We start from the raw sequence: 19,005 nt of genomic DNA on the forward strand, positions 1-19,005 counted from the left end.
TTCAGATCTGGGATGTCAGTACGGTATCTTTTGTACCACACTGCTAAAAATAAACGTAAAATCCCGTTATATTTCACTGGATCCGAAAATTTTCATCTCTTATGATTTAAATTAAGTACCGTATCGATTATGTGTAATACGTTCAAAATATTTTTTAAACATCGCGGCAGACAGTATTCGTCATTGTTGGACTCCATGATTCGTATTTATCTGCAGAAGTAACCCATTATACGGCTCTGAAAATTCCGCCTTATGCATGACACTGTGATATTTTATTGTTTGATATTTACATTGTGCAGTGCACATTAATTATTGTTTTTTTAGCTAAACTTTGTCCGCATAATTGTGTAGTTGTTGTAGTTCATTGCGTGTTTGTCCAAATAGCCACGAATGCTGTAATGATACTAAGGGTGTCAAGTTCGTAATCTCATAGTTAACGCATACTTAATACTCACGACGACACACTCTTAATTGGAGGAGATACGCTGTGCAATTGCACCGTCTTATTTTTCACATTGTTATAGTTAATATTTGTTAAGTGTAGTTTTCTACAAAAGAGTGGTCATCAGTATGCAAAAAGTAAAATAAAATTAGAAACACTGACAACGGATGTAATTTAGCCCATTCTGGCAAAATATTGTCACATGCTATCTATCTATACATGCCTATATAAAGAAGATTGCGCGTTTAATTCTTTGTCTGTACAAATCTAGAGTTTTATTCGAATCTTTATGAAATTTTGCACACTTTACCTTCCAGACAAGAGGAAGATCACTGACTGCTTAAGATTTCGTAATCTAACATTGTGTACTACCAAGCTTTGCGATATTTTCTTTCACAGTTTTATTCGAGTTTGGTGTAATTATACATTTGGTAACTGTAAATACGCTTTCATTATGTTTTCGTGAAAGGAAAGTCTCTCTGCTTGCCTTGTAGAAACTCCTAAATCAGTATATCTTTTTGAGTAATAACGGCCCCCCCCCCCCCCCCCGCACTCCCTCGCCCCAGCTGACTGTAAATATGTATTTCTTGTAGAAAATTAAGTTTACTGAAATGATACAAGTATATATTTACAGTAAGATTTTGGGTCCATTATGCATTCCACATATATTACTTTACTTTGTAATTTAAAAAGGAATCAAAGCATACTCTATGATGTAATTGTTAATACTAAACTTATGGCTCGAAATTGGTGTATATTTGTAAAAGTCACGACAGGAAGCATCCCGTTGACACCCAGTGATTCAAATATGTCCTTCGATTTAAAGCGATTGCAGTTTCCCCTGTGGCTTGCATTCGCCATGAGTACAGGGCCAGTCACTTTGTGTGACGGGTCAACGTCGGGCACTGCAGCTAAAATGTGTGTAAAAGAACTGAAGAAGATAAATCTGTGGTCTTCCGAAGGTTGGTTTCAACACCACAGTATTCAGTTATTGAGAGAGGGGGGGGGGGGGGGGGGGACTACATTTGAACGTGGACACCCAGTTATTGTGCAGTTCGGCGAACGAGAAACCTTTGGATCCATCATATGGCACATTACCACTGACCCAAATTACAGTTGAATCGGTGCCTTGGAAAATAGGGCATGTCCACTTTTTCCCATGTTCCGTTTACCGGCGATAACTGATCTTTATGTTTGTATGCATCGTTTGGTGTAACAAGGAGTCGCATCTCATCAAAAGAAATGCTCGTTTGTTGAGTTAGAGAATGGGTCCTGTCCAGATAAACAAACCTATTGTAGACCTGTTCCAATAAAAAAGAACAGATGTAAAGAAAATTCTGCAACACATACCCAACGAGCGGAAATCATTTATAACAGTACCTGTCAGTGGCCAGCGAGGGATGGACACCATTGCCTGCTTTTCTATAATTTGACTGTATTTTGGGTACTTTATGAATAAACTTAACATGCTCATGACACACTCTCTTATTACTATAACGACTAAGAATAACATAAACACAACCGTTCTGCTGCAAACAGAACGCTAGCTGTCTCATCCGTATTATCAGGTTCGAAATGGGCCATCTCCAGTACTCTCAGACTGAATTACTGACCGCACTTGATGGCGAAAGTGCGTTGTAATACTGTATGGTATTTCACTCTGAGACCAATTGCCACATAGCAACTCCATGACACCGTGCTTAAACCTGCTGTGTACTAAAACTGTTTTTTTGTTTCTCTTGGAAAATTTACTTCTCGGACATGACGCCTTTTTCAACTCACCGACTCAGTTATTAATTAGTTGTTGTTGTGGTCTTCAGTCCGAAGACTGGTTTGGTGCAGCTCTCCATGCTTCTCTGCCCTGTACAAACCTCTTCATCTCAGAATAACTACAGCATCTTACATGTGTTTGAACCTGCCTACTATATTCATCTCTCGGTCTCCCTCTACAATTTTTACCTCCCTTCCTCCTCCACCACAACCAAACTGACGATTCCTTCATGCCTCTGAATATGCTCTAGTTTAGCGATGCTGTTAGTTAGAAAGCAGCTTTTTACAGAAGCGAAAAAAGCGAAATATTTTTTCAGGGACTAGATAGAATAGACGGTGCCGAATCTTGTGTTGGCAAATAAAAAAATGGTCGTATCTTGCACGGTGTGGCATTTTTCAGAAAATAAATACTCTTATGAGCTCTCAATTACACAACAAGTTAACAAATATGCAAAGCACGATTCCATCAGTTCACTAATATTATTCATGATCTACTTTGGATATTTCTGCATAGTTGATGGTACTGGCACAGAACCTTTTTATTTATTGCGACTGACTGCGTTTGTCTGCCAGAAACAGTGAAAATTATCTACTTACAGCAGAATATTAATTAGCAATAATCTATACTTCATACAGCTTGCAAATATCAAACAGTAAGTTAGCGGTGATGGCATTCTATGGGACAACAAAATCACGTGTGAAACTGCAATACATGCAGATACAAGAGTGTAAGTATAATTTTCTTAAATATTTCTGATTCATTCTACGTCAATTAGTTGGTATTTTGTATCTTTTGAAATCCAGTAAAGTATTCCGTGCTGATTGTGCCAACTATTTCCCGCTTATCTCCACTATACACTGTTAAGACAAAAAAACAAAAACAAAAAAAAAACAAAAAAAACCGCACCACGGAGAAATTATCTCAATGGGACGGAAATCGCTAGACGTGATGTACATGTACAGAAAAACAAATGATTTCAATTTCAGAAAAATTTGATGATTTATTGAAGAGAAAGAGCTTCACAAACTGAGCAAGTCAATAACACGTTGGTCCACCTCTGGTCCTTGTCCAAGCTGTTATCCGGTTTGGCAATGCCTGACAGAGTTGTTGGATGTCTTCTTGAGGGATATTGCGCCAAATTCTGTCCGGTTGGCGCGATATATTGTCAAAACTCCGAGCTCGTGGGGGCGCACTGCCCATAATTCTCCAAACGTTCTCGACTGGGGAGAGATCCGGCGACCTTGCTAGCCGAGTTAAGGTTTGGGAAGCACGAAGACAACCAGTAGAAACTCTTGCCGTGTGTGAGCGGGCATTATCTTGCTGAAATGTAAGCCCAGGATGGCTTGTCATGGGCGGCAACAAAACGGGGCTAAATGCGTCCTGCTGGTACCCCAGACCATTACTCCTGGACTCCCGGTTCTCAGGCCGCATGGCAGGCGACAGTCAGGTTGTTATCTCATGGTCGTCCGGCGCGTCTCCAGAGATGTCCTCGGCCTGCAATCTCACTGGTTCTAGCAGAATTGTGTTCAGTGATGATCTCTTGGAACTGAGGCCTGATGACCATCGAAGACGTGTCTGGTGACGCCCCAGACAGCAGTGGGACACCAACCCGTCCCTGCCACGTGGCCGACAGCCAGGAGTGATGCTCTGGGGTGGCATCTCTTTCATAGCAGGACCACTTTGGTTGTCACCCTCACAGCACAGCGGTACGTCGACGATATTCTACGACCCGTTTTGTTGCCCTTCACGACAAGCGCTTTTGGGATTACGTTCCAGCAAGATAATGCCTGCTTGGATATGGCGAGAGTTTCAACTGGTTGTCCTTGTCCAAACCAAACCCTACCGTGGCTAGCAAAGGTGGCCGGGTCTCTCCCCGATTGGGAACGTTCGCAGGGCACGGAACTTGTTCATCTGGTGATCCCAAAGGGCATAGTTACAGTGGGGAGATGTATATGGCTTTTGATGTTGGAAGAACTTAGTGAGAAGATTTTCAGATCCAGTTCTGCTGAATGATTATGATGCCAGTCTTCGTTTGAGAAACAATATAATCAAACTGCAGCCACCAGAATATAATCAGTTCTGTTCACCAAGACTTATCAATGTACTGAAATATGCCTGATACGAATCAAGATATTTAGAGGGTCACCCATGCCAATTTGAAATCCTGCTGAATTTTGTTTTATATCGTGTTCAGTGTCGTGTATATTATGTGAAGAAATTTCGTTCATTTTTGTGCTTGCTGTAAGAAAACGTTATGTTTGAAGCATTTATTTACATATTACCGTTATTGTAATGGGTATCAGCAAACCACAGAAAGGGCGCTCGTCTAAAACGGGGCACGTGTGACACAGTAAGGTAGTCGTAGAAACGATCGGTATTGTAGTTATAAATTGTCGAAGCTGGGTTGGGAAAGAACCAGAGCTCTGAGCCCTAATAGAAAGCACCGAAGCTCAAATAGCTATGGGTACAGAAAGCTGGCTAAAGCCGGAAATAAATTCAGCCGAAATTTTTTTAAACAATCTAACAGAAAGGATAGATTAAATACAGTTGGTGGTGGAGTATTTATTGCTGTCAGAAGTAGTTTGCCTTGTAGCGAAATTGAAGTAGATAGTTCCTGTGAAATAGTATGGGTAGAGGTTATGTTGTTCAAATGTGTGTGAGATCTTATGGGACTTAACTGCTAAGGTCATCAGTCCCTAAGCTTACACACTACTTAAACTAAATTATCCTAAGGACAAACACACACACCTATGCCCCAGGGAGGACTCGAACCTCCGCCGGGAACAGCCGGTAGAGCTTATACTTGACAATCGGACTAAACTATTAATTGGATCGTTTTACCGACCCCCGACTCAGAAGATATAGTTGCTCAACAGTTGAAAGAAAACCCGCGTCTCATTTCAAACAGGTACCCCACTCAAAAAAATTATACATTTAAAGCCGGTGGGAGGCATAAAACTTGATACGAAATTGTTCTGATGCTTTCTCAGAAAATTATTTTGGACAATTAGTTCACAAGCCCACTCGAAGCGTAAATGACTGCGAAAGCATACTTGACCTCTTAGCAACAAATAATCCTGAACAAATAGTGAGTATCGTGACGAATACAGGGATTAGCGACCACAAGGCAGTTGCTGCTAGGCTGAATACCGTAACACCTACAACCATAAAAAAGAAACGCAAAGTATATCTATTTTGAAAAGCTGATAAAAATGCTCTTAACTTCTTTTTAAGAGACAGTCTTCACTCTAATCATGTAACCGTAGAAAATATGTGGAATGATTTCAGAGAGATAGTATCGACAACAGTTGACGGATATATACCACATAAATTAATACTGATCCCCAACGGTACGCAAAAGTGTCAGATCCCTGTCGCAGAAGCAACGAAATAATTTCCACAACGAAACTGTGTGTCGAAATTTGGCAGAAAACCCAAAGAGATTCTGGTCATACATAAAGTACACCAGTGGCAAGACGCAATTAATACCTTCACTACGCGATACCAACGGTGAAGTAACTGATGACAATGCCACCAAAGCAGAGTTATAAAACACGGTTTTCCGAAACTCCTTCCCCAAAGAGGACGAATTAAATATTCCACAATTCCAATCAAGAACAACTTCGAAGATGAGAAACATTGAAGTAGATATCCTCGGTGTAGCAAAGCAGCTTAAATTACTTAATAAAGGCAAGGCTTTCGGTCCAGATGGAATACCGGCCAGGTTCCGTTCAGAGTATGCAGATGCAATAGCTCCATATTTAGCAATTATATACAACCGCTCGCTCACAGAAAGTTCCATACCTAAAGACTGGAGATTTGCTCAAGTCACACCAATACCCAAAAAGGGAAGTAGGAGTAATCCGCTGAATTACAGGCCCATACCACTAACGTCGATTTGCAGTAGGGATTTGGAACATATACTGTATTCGAACATTATGAAGTACCTCGAAGAAAACGATTTATTGACGCATAGTTAGCACGGTTTCCGAAAATATCGTTCTTGTGAAACACATATAGCTCTTTATACTCATGAAGTAATGAGTGAGTGCTATCGACAGGGGATGTCAAATTGATTCCATATTTTTAGATTTCCAGAAGGCTTTCGACACCGTTCCTCACGAGCGTCTTCTAATCAAACTGCGTGCCTACGGAATATCGCCTCAGTTGTGCGACTGGATTCGTGGTTTCCTCTCAGAAACGTCATAGTTCGTAGTAATAGACGAAAAGACATCGAGTAATAGAGAAGTAACATCGGCGTTCCCCAAGGAAGTGTTACAGACCCTCTATTGTTCCTGATCTATATTAACGACATAGGAGACAATCTGAGTAGCCCTCTTAGATCGTTTGCAGGTGATACTGTCATTTAACGTCTTGTAAAATCAACAAATGACCAAAACGAATTTCAAAATGATTTAGATAAGATATCTGCATGGTGCGAAAAGTGGCAATTGACCCTGAACAAAGAAAAGTGTGAAGTTTTTCACATGAGTACTAAAAGAAATCCGCTAAATTTCGATTACGCGATAAGTCACACAAATCTGAAGGCTGTAAATTCAACTAAATACTTAGGAATTACAATTACGAATAAACTAAATTCGAACGATCACGTAGATAATGTCGTGGGTAGAGCCAACCAAAGACTGCCATTCATTGGCAAAACACTTAGAAGGAGCAGCAGCTCTACTAAAGAGACTGCTTACACCACGCTTGTCCGCCCCATTCTGGAGTATTGCTGTGCGGTGTGGGATCCGCATCAGGTGGGACTGACGGATGACATCGAAAAAGTACAAAGAAGGGCAGCTGGTTTTGTATTATCACGAAATAGGGGAGATAGTGCTACAGACTTGATACGTGAACTGGAGTGGCAATCATTAAAACAAAGGCGTTTTTCGTTGCGACGGGATCTTCTCATGAAATTTCAGTTGCCAATTTTCTCCTCCAATTGAGAAAACATTCTGTTGGCACCAACCTACATAGGGAGAAATTACCATCACGATAAAATAAGAGGAATCAGGGCTCGCACAGAAAAATTTAAGCGCTCGTTTTTTCCTGCGCATCGTTCGAGAGTGGAAGGTGGTTCACTGAACCCTCTGCCAGGCACTTTAATGTGAATCGCAGAGTAATCACGTAGATGTAGATGAATGATTCTGTATCATAATAACGAATTACTTATTAGTTTCAATTAACATAATGCAAGTATACGAAAAACAAAAAAAAAAGAATGTAAAACGAAAAACTACAATTTAAAATAAAACAAATGTAAGTACAGTAAATAAGTAGATTACTAATGAATGTTTAGATATTTTAATTATGTATGCTGAATATACTTTGACAGCTGTGTACAGCTTATTTTCAAAAAAAGGTGTTTCATAAACCAACTTTATTATACATGGATGTATGTAGTTTGAAATCTTCTTTATGTTCCAACAAAAGCTTTCATTTTTCAGAATTAAGTAATGGTGGTGGAGCTTTTTACAAAATTTAAAATTATTACAAAATTCGATTATACAGTTTTCAAGAATGTTAATCACGTATCAGCTTTTATATGAGAGACATTTTTTATATGTATCACAGTTTTGAAGCTATCCCCAAATATACCAAATTACCTTTCGGGGTGTGTTTTGCCCCTAAAAGTGAAATTGGTCACGAGAAAATACGTACTCCATTATTTTTAATCCTCTACACATCTACACATCCACCAAATTTTATCAAGACCGTTTATTGACATTGGGAATGTTTCCGCGTCAGAGTTTTGAATGTACTTCGTATTAAAACCCACATCTCACTGCGATCAATCAAAATAGGTTGCGCACACTGATTGTGTTCTTGATTATTCAGGCAGACTGAAGCTTAGTTTAGTGTGCTCCCTGCCGCCATTGGATAAGCAGCTGCAGCAGCAAGTCGTATACCCCTAGCTTACTTATCTGTTACATAGTTTAATTCTTAATTTCTTTGCGTGTTTTTGGGTACTTGCATTCTTTAATTCATAAATTTCGGGCGTATAACAGTATTTGAGAGTTGTAGCATCGCGCTTTAGTACCTGAATAGTGTAAATTCGCGTAGTCGTCTGTCTTCTGTTTTTGTTTTGAACGGCCAGTGTCGGTTGGTCACAGCCAGTGTGCTCCCTGCCGCCGTTGGGTAAATGGCTCTGAGCACTATGGGACTCAACTTCTCAGGTCATTAGCCCCCTAGAACTTAGAACTAGTTAAACCTAACTAACCTAAACACGTCACAAACATCCATGCCCGAGGCAGGATTCGAACCTGCGACCGTAGCGGTCTCACGGTTCCAGACTGCAGCGCCTAGAAACGCACGGCCACTTCGACCGGCCGCCGTTGGATAAGCAGCTGCAGCAGCAAGTCGTATACCGCTAGCTTACTTATTTGTTAGATAGTTTAATTCTTAATTTATTTGCGTGTTTTTCGGTACTTGCATTGTTTAATTCATAAATTTCGGGCGTATTGTGGTATTTGAGAGTTGTAGCATCGCGCTTCAGTGTTTACTTCGTAGATTCTTACTTAAATTGCGTGTGAGTTTCGTATAGGAGGTGTAATTTCGAGTTTTAGTTACTGTAATCGTAAATTCAGGCAGATTGTAGCGCAGTCGTTAGGCATTTGTACCGGTTAGTTAATACATTCTTTGCGTGTTTCCCTTGCGTAATCTAGGCACGGACTCGTCTTTCAGTAACTCTTGTTCAACATCGATTAGAATGTACAGGGACTGCGATTGCTGTGTTCGGATGAGAACTGAGTTGGCATCCCTTCGCTCACAGCTGCAAGCGGCGCTGACTTCGGTCGCGCAGCTTGAGGCTGTTGCCAATGGGCACGACTGTGGGGAGCCGGACTTGGGTATCACGGGGATATCAACCTCGTCCCATCTGTCCCCAGATCGGTCTGCCGCTGTGGTTGCCCCGGTTGCTGCCCGCAGTGGGGCTGAGCCCTCGCCTGTGGTTGATTGGGAGGTCGTTTCAAGGCGTGGCAGGCAGCGAAAGACGTCCCCGGAGGCTGATCAGAAAGCCCGGTGCGTCTGACAAACAGGTTTCAGGCACTGTCTCTGGCTGAGCCAGATGCAGCTGTCTGCCCTGTTTCAGAGGATGATTCTCAGCCTTCAAGGTCCGGGCAATCGCAGAGGGTGGGCTTATTGGTAGTTGGGAGCTCCAATGTTAGGCGCGTAATGGGGCCCCTTAGGGATATGGCGGCTAAGGAGGGGAAGAAATCCAGTGTGCACTCCGTGTGCATTCCGGGTGGAGTCATTCCTGATGTGGAAAGGGTCCTTCCGGATGCCATGAAGAGCACAGGGTGCAGCCAGCTGCAGCTGGTGGCACATGTCGGCACTAATGACGTGTGTCGCTTTGGATCTGAGGAAATTCTCTCTGGATTCCAGCGGCTATCTGATTTGGTGAAGGCTGCCGGTCTTGCTTACGAGATGAAGGCAGAGCTTACCATCTGCAGCATCGTTGACAGAACCGACTGCGGACCTTTGGTGCAGAGCCGGGTGGAGGGTCTGAATCAGAGGCTCAGACGGGTTTTCGACCGTGTTGGCTGATTCCTTGACTTGCGCCATAGGGTGGTGGGGTTTCGGTTTCCGCTGAATAGGCCAGGAGTTCACTACACTCAGCTGGCGGCTACACGGGTAGCGGAGGCTGTGTGGTGCGGACTGGGAGGTTTTTTAGGTTAGAAGGCCTCGGGAAAGTACGGGGTGGGCTGCAATCTCGAAGGGTGCATGGCAAATACAGGACGTGCTTGGATAAAGGAACAGTCGGAATTGTAAATTGTTGTAGTTGTGCTGGGAAAGCCCCTGAGCTACAAGCGCTAATAGAAGGCACAGAATCTGAAATCGTTATAGGTACAGAAAGCTGGCTAAAGCCTGAAATAAGTTCTGCAGAAATTTTTACGAAGTCGCAGACGGTGTTCAGGAAAGATAGATTAGGCAGAATTGGTGGTGGAGTGTTTGTGTCTGTCAGTAGTGGTTTATCTTGTAGTGAAGCCGAAGTAGATACTCCGTGTGAATTGGTATGGGTGGAGGTTATACTTAACAGCCGAACTAAGTTAATAATTGGCTCCTTCTACCGACCCCCAGACTCCGATGATATAGTTGCTGAACAGTTCAGAGAAAATTTGAGTCTCGTAACAAATAAATACCCCACTCATATTGTTATAGTTGGTGGGGACTTCAACCTTCCCTCGATATGTTGGCAAAAATACTTGTTCAAAACCGGTGGTAGGCAGAAAAAATCTTCCGAGATTGTCCTAAATGCTTTCTCCAAAAATTATTTCGAGCAGTTAGTCCACGAACCCACGCGAATTGTAAATGGTTGCGAAAAGACACTTGACCTCTTAGCCACAAACAATCCAGAGCTAATAGAGAGCATCATGACTGATGCAGGGATTAGTAATCACAGGGTCGTTGTAGCTAGGCTCAATACCGTTTCTTCCAAATCCACCAAAAACAAACGCAAAATAATTTTATTTAAAAAAGCGGATAAAGTGTCACTAGAAGCCTTCCTAAGAGACAATCTCCATTCCTTCCGAACTGACTATGCAAATGTAGACGAGATGTGGCTCAAATTCAAAGATATAGTAGCAACAGCAATTGAGAGATTCATACCTCATAAATTGGTAAGAGATGGAACTGATCCCCCATGGTACACAAATCAGGTCCGAACGCTGTTGTAGAGGCAACGGAAAAAGCATGCGAAGTTCAGAAGAACGCGAAATCCCGAAGATTGGCTAAAATTTACAGACGCGCGAAATTTGGCACGGACTTCAATGAAGATGCCTTTAATAGGTTCCACAACGAAATTCTGGTCGTATGTAAAATACACAAGCGGCAAGACGCAGTCAATACCTTCGCTGCGCAGTGCCGATGGTACGACTGTGCCGCTAAAGCGGAGTTATTGAACGCAGTTTTCCGAAATTCCTTCACCAGGGAAGACGAATGGAATGTTCCAGAATTTGAAACACGAACAGCTGCTAGCATGAGTTTCTTAGAAGTAGATACCTTAGGGGTTGCGAAGCAACTCAAATCGCTTGATACGGGCAAGTCTTCAGGTCCAGATTGTATACCGATTAGGTTTCTTTCATATTACGCTGATACAATAGCTCCCTACTTAGCAATCATATACAACCGCTCGCTCACCGATAGATCTGTATCTACAGATTGGAAAATTGCGCAGGTCGCACCAGTGTTTAAGAAGGGTAGTAGGAGTAATCCATCGAACTACAGACCTATATCATTGACGTCGGTTTGCAGTAGGGTTTTGGAGCATATACTGTATTCAAACATTATGAATCACCTCGAGGGGAACGATCTATTGATACGTAATCAGCATGGTTTCAGAAAACATCGTTCTTGTGCGACGCAGGTAGCTCTTTATTCGCACGAAGTAATGGCAGCTATCGACAGGGGATCTCAGGTTGATTCCGTATTTCTGGATTTCCGGAAAGCTTTTGACACTGTTCCTCACAAGCGACTTCTAATCAAGCTGCGGGCCTATGGGGTATCGTCTCACTTGTGCGACTGGATTCGTGATTTCCTGTCAGGAAGGTCGCAGTTCGTAGTAATAGACGGCAAATCATCGAGTAAAACTGAAGTGATATCAGGTGTTCCCCAGGGAAGCGTCCTGGGACCTCTGCTGTTCCTGATCTATATGAATGACCTGGGTGACAATCTGAGCAGTTCTCTTAGGTTGTTCGCAGATGATGCTGTAATTTACCGTCTAGTAAGGTCATCCGAAGACCAGTATCAGTTGCAAAGCGATTTAGAAAATATTGCTGTATGTGTGTGGCAGGTGGCAGTTGACGCTAAATAACGAAAAGTGTGAGGTGATCCACATGAGTTCCAAAAGAAATCCGTTGGAATTCGATTACTTGATAAATAGTACAATTCTCAAGGCTGTCAATTACCTGGCTGTTAAAATTACGAGCAACTTCAGTTGGAAAGACCACATAGATAATATTGTGGGGAAGGCGAGCCAAAGGTTGCGTTTCATTGGCAGGACACTTAGAAGATGCAATAAGTCCACTAAAGAGACAGCTTACACTACACTCGTTCGTCCTCTGTTAGAATATTGCAGCGCGGTGTAGGATCCTTACCAGCTGGGATTGATGGAGGACATCGAAAGGTGCAAAAAAGGGCAGCTCGTTTTGTATTATCACGTAATAGGGGAGAGAGTGTGGCAGATATGATACGCGAGTTGGGATGGAAGTCATTAAAGCAAAGACTTTTTCGTCGCGGCGAGATATATTTACGAAATTTCAGTCGCCAACTTTCTCTTCCGAATGCGAATATATTTTGTTGAGCCCAACCTACATAGGTAGGAATGATCGTCAAAATAAAATAAGAGGAAATAGAGCTCGAACAGATAGGTTTAGGTGTTTGTTTTTCCTGCGCGTTGTTCGGGAGTGGAATGGTAGAGAGATAGTATGATTGTGGTGCGATGAACCCTTTGCCAAGCACTTAAATGTGAATTGCAGAGTAGTCATGTAGATGTAGATGTAGAAAATTGTATTTGCTTTACGGAAATAACTCCAGGGCATTCTTCTTCTTCTTTTTCTTACTTTTTCTGTCCATTCAGTGTTGAACTAGGCTATATTCAAATAACCTCATACCATGGTTCCTTTGTTAAGTTTTAGCGGAGAGTGTTGTACCTCTATGGTAGTGTACCTAGTAATACACCATGTTTTTCCGTGGGTACTTCTCATATAGTGACTGATTTTGGAATCGCATGAAGAAACGCGCTCTAGAGATGGTCAAAAGCAGATTTCGGCAATTTCTACTGGTTTTTTTTTCGGTTTTTGTCGTTGTGAGGCATAAGATTGTGTTTTGTGTAGCACTTGTAAATGTCTTTAGTTCTACACATTTAAGTTTTGTATGACGTATTAAAGCGTTTTATGGCGTGTGAAGTTCTGTATATATTTAAAACCAGTAACATAACGTGTGAACAGTTAAGCCATACTTCGGTCGAAGGCTCTTCTAGCGTGAAACACGTGATATTTTCAAATAAACTGAGTTTCTTTAATGCATTATCAGTTTTCCTCGCCTTTAAAATGGACAATTCTGTTAGCTGACAGTGTCTTCTACTTAAATGTATTGCAGTAGAGCACACTGAGACGAGGAACGTCATTGCACACCTCCTCATATCGCACAGGATCTCCTTTTGTTTAGGGTAGTGCAGCAACTGAAGCTGCATGGGCTTAGCAAGTCGTTGGAAGTCCACTACAGAAATACTGCGCCGTGCTGCCTCTGTGGCCGTCCATAACTACAGAAGTGTTGCCGGTGTAGGATATCGTGCAGGAACTTACATCTCCATTATGCCCCATAAATGTTCGATGGGATTCATGTAGAGTGATCTGGGTGCCAGATCATTCGCTCGAACTATTCAGCATGTTCTTCAAACCACTCATGAACAACAGCTGTGACCTGGTGACATAGCGCAATGTCATACATAAAAATTCCATCGTTTTCTGGGAAAATGTTCTGCAAGTAACCTAACATAACCATTTCCAATCAATGACCGGTTCAGTTGGACCGGAGGACCCAGTCTATTCCACTTAAAACAAGACCACACCATTATGCAGCTACCACCAACTTGCACAGTGCCATGTTGACAACTTGTGTCCACGGTTTCGTGGTGTCTACGCCACACACGACTATACCAAAGCTCTTACCACATGAAATCGGGACTCATCTGACCAGGCCACGGTTTTGCATTGGTCTGGGGTCCAACCCATTTGGTCACGAGCCTACATGCTGTGTTGTGCTGTTAGTAAAGGCACGCGTTGGTCGTCTGCTGCCACAGCCCACTAACACCAAACGTCGCCGCACTGTCCTAGCGGATACGTTCATCGTACGTCCCACATTGGCTTCTGCGGTTATTGCACGCAATGTTGCTTGTCTGTTAGCACTGACTACGCGAACGTCGCTGCTCTCGGTCGTTAAGTGAAGCTCGTCGACCTCTGCATTGTCTGTGGTGAAAGATAATGCCTGAAATTGGTATTCTCGGCACACTCTAGACACTGTGGATCTCGGAATAATGAATTGCCTAACGATTTCCGAAACGGAATAACCCACGTGTCTAGCTCCAACTACCTTTCCGTGTTCAAAGTCTGTTTATTTCCGTCGTACAGTCATAATCATGACGGAAACCCTTTCACATGAATCACCTGAATACTAGCGACAGCTATGCACTACCCCTTTATACTTTGTGTACGCGAACTGTCGCCATTTGTATGTGCGCATAACGCTACCCCGTGAGTTTTGTCACCTCAGTGTAATAATGTAGCACACAGACTATGAAGTACAATTTATATTTGACTTGATCATTTGTTCCTAGTGTTGTACCGTGGAATAGTTTTTCACACTTCGAGAAACCTCATTTTTATAGAATAATTTTTATAATTTCAGAAAAAGGCTGCAGCACAGATAAAGTGAGTGCTGTCATTTCGAAATGGAATAAGGAAATGGTAGACGCGAAAGGTTGAAAACTGTTTCAAGATAAACACTCTGCCCTATAATTTTATTTTCGTTGTGTTCACCATAAATTTTTATCTTGTTATAATTAATTTTAAGGTCTATTTTCAAACTTGGTCCATTAAGTTTCTCCATTTAGTGTTGATGTTTACCTGCTCTACAATCGTCTTTAATAACAGACACATTATCCATTGACTTTTATTCCTTCTTTACTCTGAAGTGACAAATGTCACGGGACAGCTATATGCACGTATACAAATGGCGGTAATGTCGCGTACACAAGGTATAAAAGGGCAGTGCGCTGACGGAGCTATAATTTGCATTCAGGTGATTCATGTGAAAAGGTTTCAGACGTGATTATGGCCACACAACGGGAATTAGCAGGCTTTGAACGTACGGTGGTAGTTGGAACTAGATGCATGTGACATTCCATTTCGGAAATCGCTACGGAATTCATTATTCCGACATCCACAGTGTTAAGAGCGTACCGAGAATGCCATATTTCAGGCATTACCTCTCCCGATGGACAACGCAGCGGCCGACGCCTTTCTCTTAACGACCGAGAGCAGCAGCGGTGTCAGTGCTAACAGACAAGCAACATTGCGCGAAATAACCGCAGAAATCAATGTGAGACGTACGACGAATGTACGCGTTAGAACAGTGAGTAGAAATTTGTCGTTAGTGGGCTATGGCAGCAGACGACCGACGCGGGTGCCTTTGCTAAAAGCACGTCCCCTTCAGCGCCTTTCCCGGTCTCGTGACCATATCGGTTGGATCCTAGACGACCGGAAAACCGTGGCCTGGTCAGATGAATCCTGGTTTCAGTTGGTAAGAGGTGATGGTAGGGTTCAGGTGGGGTGCAGATAATCCCGAAGCAATGGACCAAAGTTGTCAACAACTGTGCACTCTGGTGGTGGCTCCATAATGGTGTGGCTTCTGGTGCAAGTCAACCGATCATTGACTTGAAATAGTTATTTTCGGCTACTTGAAAGGCATTTGCAGGTGGAATACTTATGGATGACATCGCGTCATGTTGCTGCTTCACAGTTGTTCGCAACTGGTTTGAAGAAGATTCTGGTGAGTTCGAGCAAATTATTTGCCCACCAGATCGCCAGATATGAATCCCAGCGAACGTTTATGGGCCATAATCCAGAGGTCACTTCGTGCACAAAATCGTGCACTGGCAATACTTTCGCAGTTATGTAGATGCAGCATGGCTCAATATTCTGAAACGGAACAACTTGTTGAGCCCGTGCCAAGTTGAGTTACTGTACTGTGGCGGGCCATTGGAGGTCCGACACGGTATTAGGAGGTACGCCATGACGTTTGTCGCCTCAGTGTATTTTTTCAGTTTATAGATGTAAAAAATTTTCGTAAGCCACCAAAATACACTCTCTGTAGGAGCTGCAGTCAACGCAAAGTAGTCGATGATGGATGAGGTTATTAAGTTTATTTGTAAAAAAAAATATATATTCTATCAATGCCAAGCAAATAGTTTCGTCCGTCTGCTTGTAGGAGATTTTGTGCTGAATCAGTTGTACCTTTGTGCAGAGAGAATTTTGGCGGACGTACCTGTGGTGGTGGGAGCTGCCGCCATGGGGTCCGGCGCCATGCTGCACGCGCCGCTGTGGGGGCTGATGGAGCGCAGCTCCATGGTTCCCGCCCCCGCCGCCGGTCCGCCCCCTGCCGCCCCCGCCACGTAGCGGCGCCGCCCCCGCGCCAGCATCGCCGCTGACACGGAGACCACCACTATCACCACCAGCGCCTGCGCACCAAACAACACGCCGTTTAGTCGCCTTCTCCAGGAAGTGAATTATTTACTTTATCTCACCAGACAAAATATAGCCTATTTCAAAATGAACTTTTCAGAAATGGGGATCGGTAGAAAGGTGTGGTTTGAGGCATAATGTTCAGACACGCCTAAAGTTTTGCTAGCCGTTTAACAGAGTTCACTGTGTGCATCATCTGTAGCGTGCAGGATATCTAATGGATATTCCAGTTCTCCCATGTCCAGCCTAGCATGTCCTTAATAACGGGTGCAATTGCTACCCTCACGTGAGCTGACAGTTCTTCAGGCACAGCAGTGGGGTACGGCAGAGTAAATCCTTCACAAAGCTCCAAAGAAGAAAAAATCTATTGGGTTTACATCTGGGAGACTTTGGAGGCCAGGAATGGGTCCTCCTCTACTAATCCAGCGACCTGGAAACGTGGCGTCCAAAGCCTCCTAACGATAGAGCCCCAGCGAGTTGGGGCATCAACTGCTGCAGCGTGGTGCCAGATTGCAGTGCTTCGACCGTGGAAAATGCAAACTGTTCAAATGGTTCAAATGGCTCTGAGCACTATGGGACTTAACATCTGAGGTCAGTCCCCTAGAACTTAGAACTACTTAAACCTAACTAACCTAAGGACATCACACACATCCATGCCCGAGGCAGGATTCGAACCTGCGACCGCAGCAGCAGCGCGGTTCCGGACTGAAGCGCCTAGAACCGATTGGCCACAACGGCCGGCTAATGCAAACTGTCCCAGCACGCCCAGGTAAACAGGTGAGGCTACAGACGCCTCTGCAGAGTAAAATGGTCCCACCGCACGGTCGTAAAGCAGACCGCACCACATGTTTACCTTTGGATTCACCCGCACAATTTCCATGCTAAAGTGGGGGGTTCTCACAGCTCTGGATCCTCACATTGCTTCTGTTTACTTTCCTGGACACATGAAAGAAAGATTCGTCCGTCAAGATCCTTCTTTTTCGGATAGTCTAGGTCCTTATCAATGCGACTCGGGGTCCCAATTGCAAATACTTTGCGCTTTGGCCTGTCATCAGGTTGAATTGCATGCAGCAGCTGTATCTCATAGGCATGGAGCTTCAGTCTCTTACGTGGACCCTATGGTAGCTGCAGCTGTCGAGGGATCGATTTTGTTGGGCTCTGGATAAATACTCGTTGTACCCATTGTACATCTCGATCTTGGTCTCTATCAACCATTCCACACACTGTACGGGACGGTGGGAGCCGACTCTTTTCGTCAATACCTTACCTGCAAAAACAGAACAAAAAACTCAAGGTGTGTGTGAACATGAAACTGCAAACTGCACCTTTCTAATTATCCCATTTTTTGAAATATACGTCGTTAAAGTTTTAAAGATAATTTAGGAACATCCTATCTTAGTCATCCACCGAAAACAGCACACTAGGCCCTCTGAGGAGCTGTAAATAGTGTAGGACTGCTATCAAGTGGTTGTACAAGCCGCGAACCGCTGGCGTCAGACATGACGGAAAAGTGACGTGTACTTCCCACTCGCTTTTACAGAATCAGCGCAGTAGCGTAAGTCGACTTGGAGACAAGACAATAGCAGAAATGAGCTATGGTGTTTGGAAGTGCCTGCCACAACTCTACAATAAAGTTACTCAGTATTTTGGTGTGTTGACATGGACCCTGCAGTGTGTCTACAAAGAATAGTCTACCACTTCAAGCCATGTAACACAGTGTAAGGACAGTGGTCATAAAAATATTCTAGCCGATAGGGACTGGAGATGACTGCTTTGCCTTGTCAGTGACATCCAGTTTCATACCTGTTGGGAACTGATTTGTCAACAAATGCAAGTCCCAATGAATTTCACGTAATGGAGTAATGGAGATATGGAGTCAAGTACCTAGCTTAAGACCATTGCTCACACTGGGACAGAAAGGTGCATGCCTTCAATGGACCACTCAACACAGAGGTGGGTCCATCATTTTTAGGCTATTTTTCTGACCACTGCTAAGGGGCCATTCATTGAATTTAAGACGATTATGGACCAAGATATCTATTTCAACATTCAAGTTGACCTTTCTTCTACAAATATTTGTGATGATTACACTGTGGACACTTCCGCTTTCCAAGATCTCAACAGCTGGGTTCACTGAACTGCACACATACAGGGTGTTTCAAAAATGACCGGTATATTTGAAACGGCAATAAAAACTAAACGAGCAGCGATAGAAATACACCGTTTGTTGCAATATGCTTGGGACAACAGTACATTTTCAGGCGGACAAACTTTCGAAATTACAGTAGTTACAATTTTCAACAACAGATGGCGCTGCAAGTGATGTGAAAGATATAGAAGACAACGCAGTCTGTGGGTGCGCCATTCTGTACGTCGTCTTTCTGCTGTAAGCGTGCGCTGTTCACAGCATGCAAGTGTGCTGTGGACAACATGGTTTATTCCTTAGAACAGAGGATTTTTCTGGTGTTGGAATTCCACCGCCTAGAACACAGTGTTGTTGCAACAAGACGAAGTTTTCAACGGAGGTTTAATGTAACCAAAGGACCGAA

The 19,005-nt window shown here is 43.3% G+C and overlaps 1 protein-coding gene across 1 annotated transcript in view; it reads right to left on the reverse strand.

Annotated features, from left to right (window-relative positions):
* LOC126428126 (uncharacterized protein TP_0369-like) overlaps nucleotides 1–19,005 on the reverse strand; it is a 235,149-nt gene that overhangs the window by 23,666 nt on the left and 192,478 nt on the right. Inside the window, exon 10 of the mRNA XM_050090030.1 lies at nucleotides 16,260–16,452. Within this exon, the coding sequence (XP_049945987.1) occupies nucleotides 16,260–16,452 (193 nt within the window). The remainder of the gene's footprint in view (nucleotides 1–16,259; nucleotides 16,453–19,005) is intronic.

The sequence above is a fragment of the Schistocerca serialis genome, chromosome 12 (genome assembly GCF_023864345.2).
Source record: "Schistocerca serialis cubense isolate TAMUIC-IGC-003099 chromosome 12, iqSchSeri2.2, whole genome shotgun sequence".
Lineage (NCBI taxonomy): Eukaryota > Metazoa > Arthropoda > Insecta > Orthoptera > Acrididae > Schistocerca > Schistocerca serialis.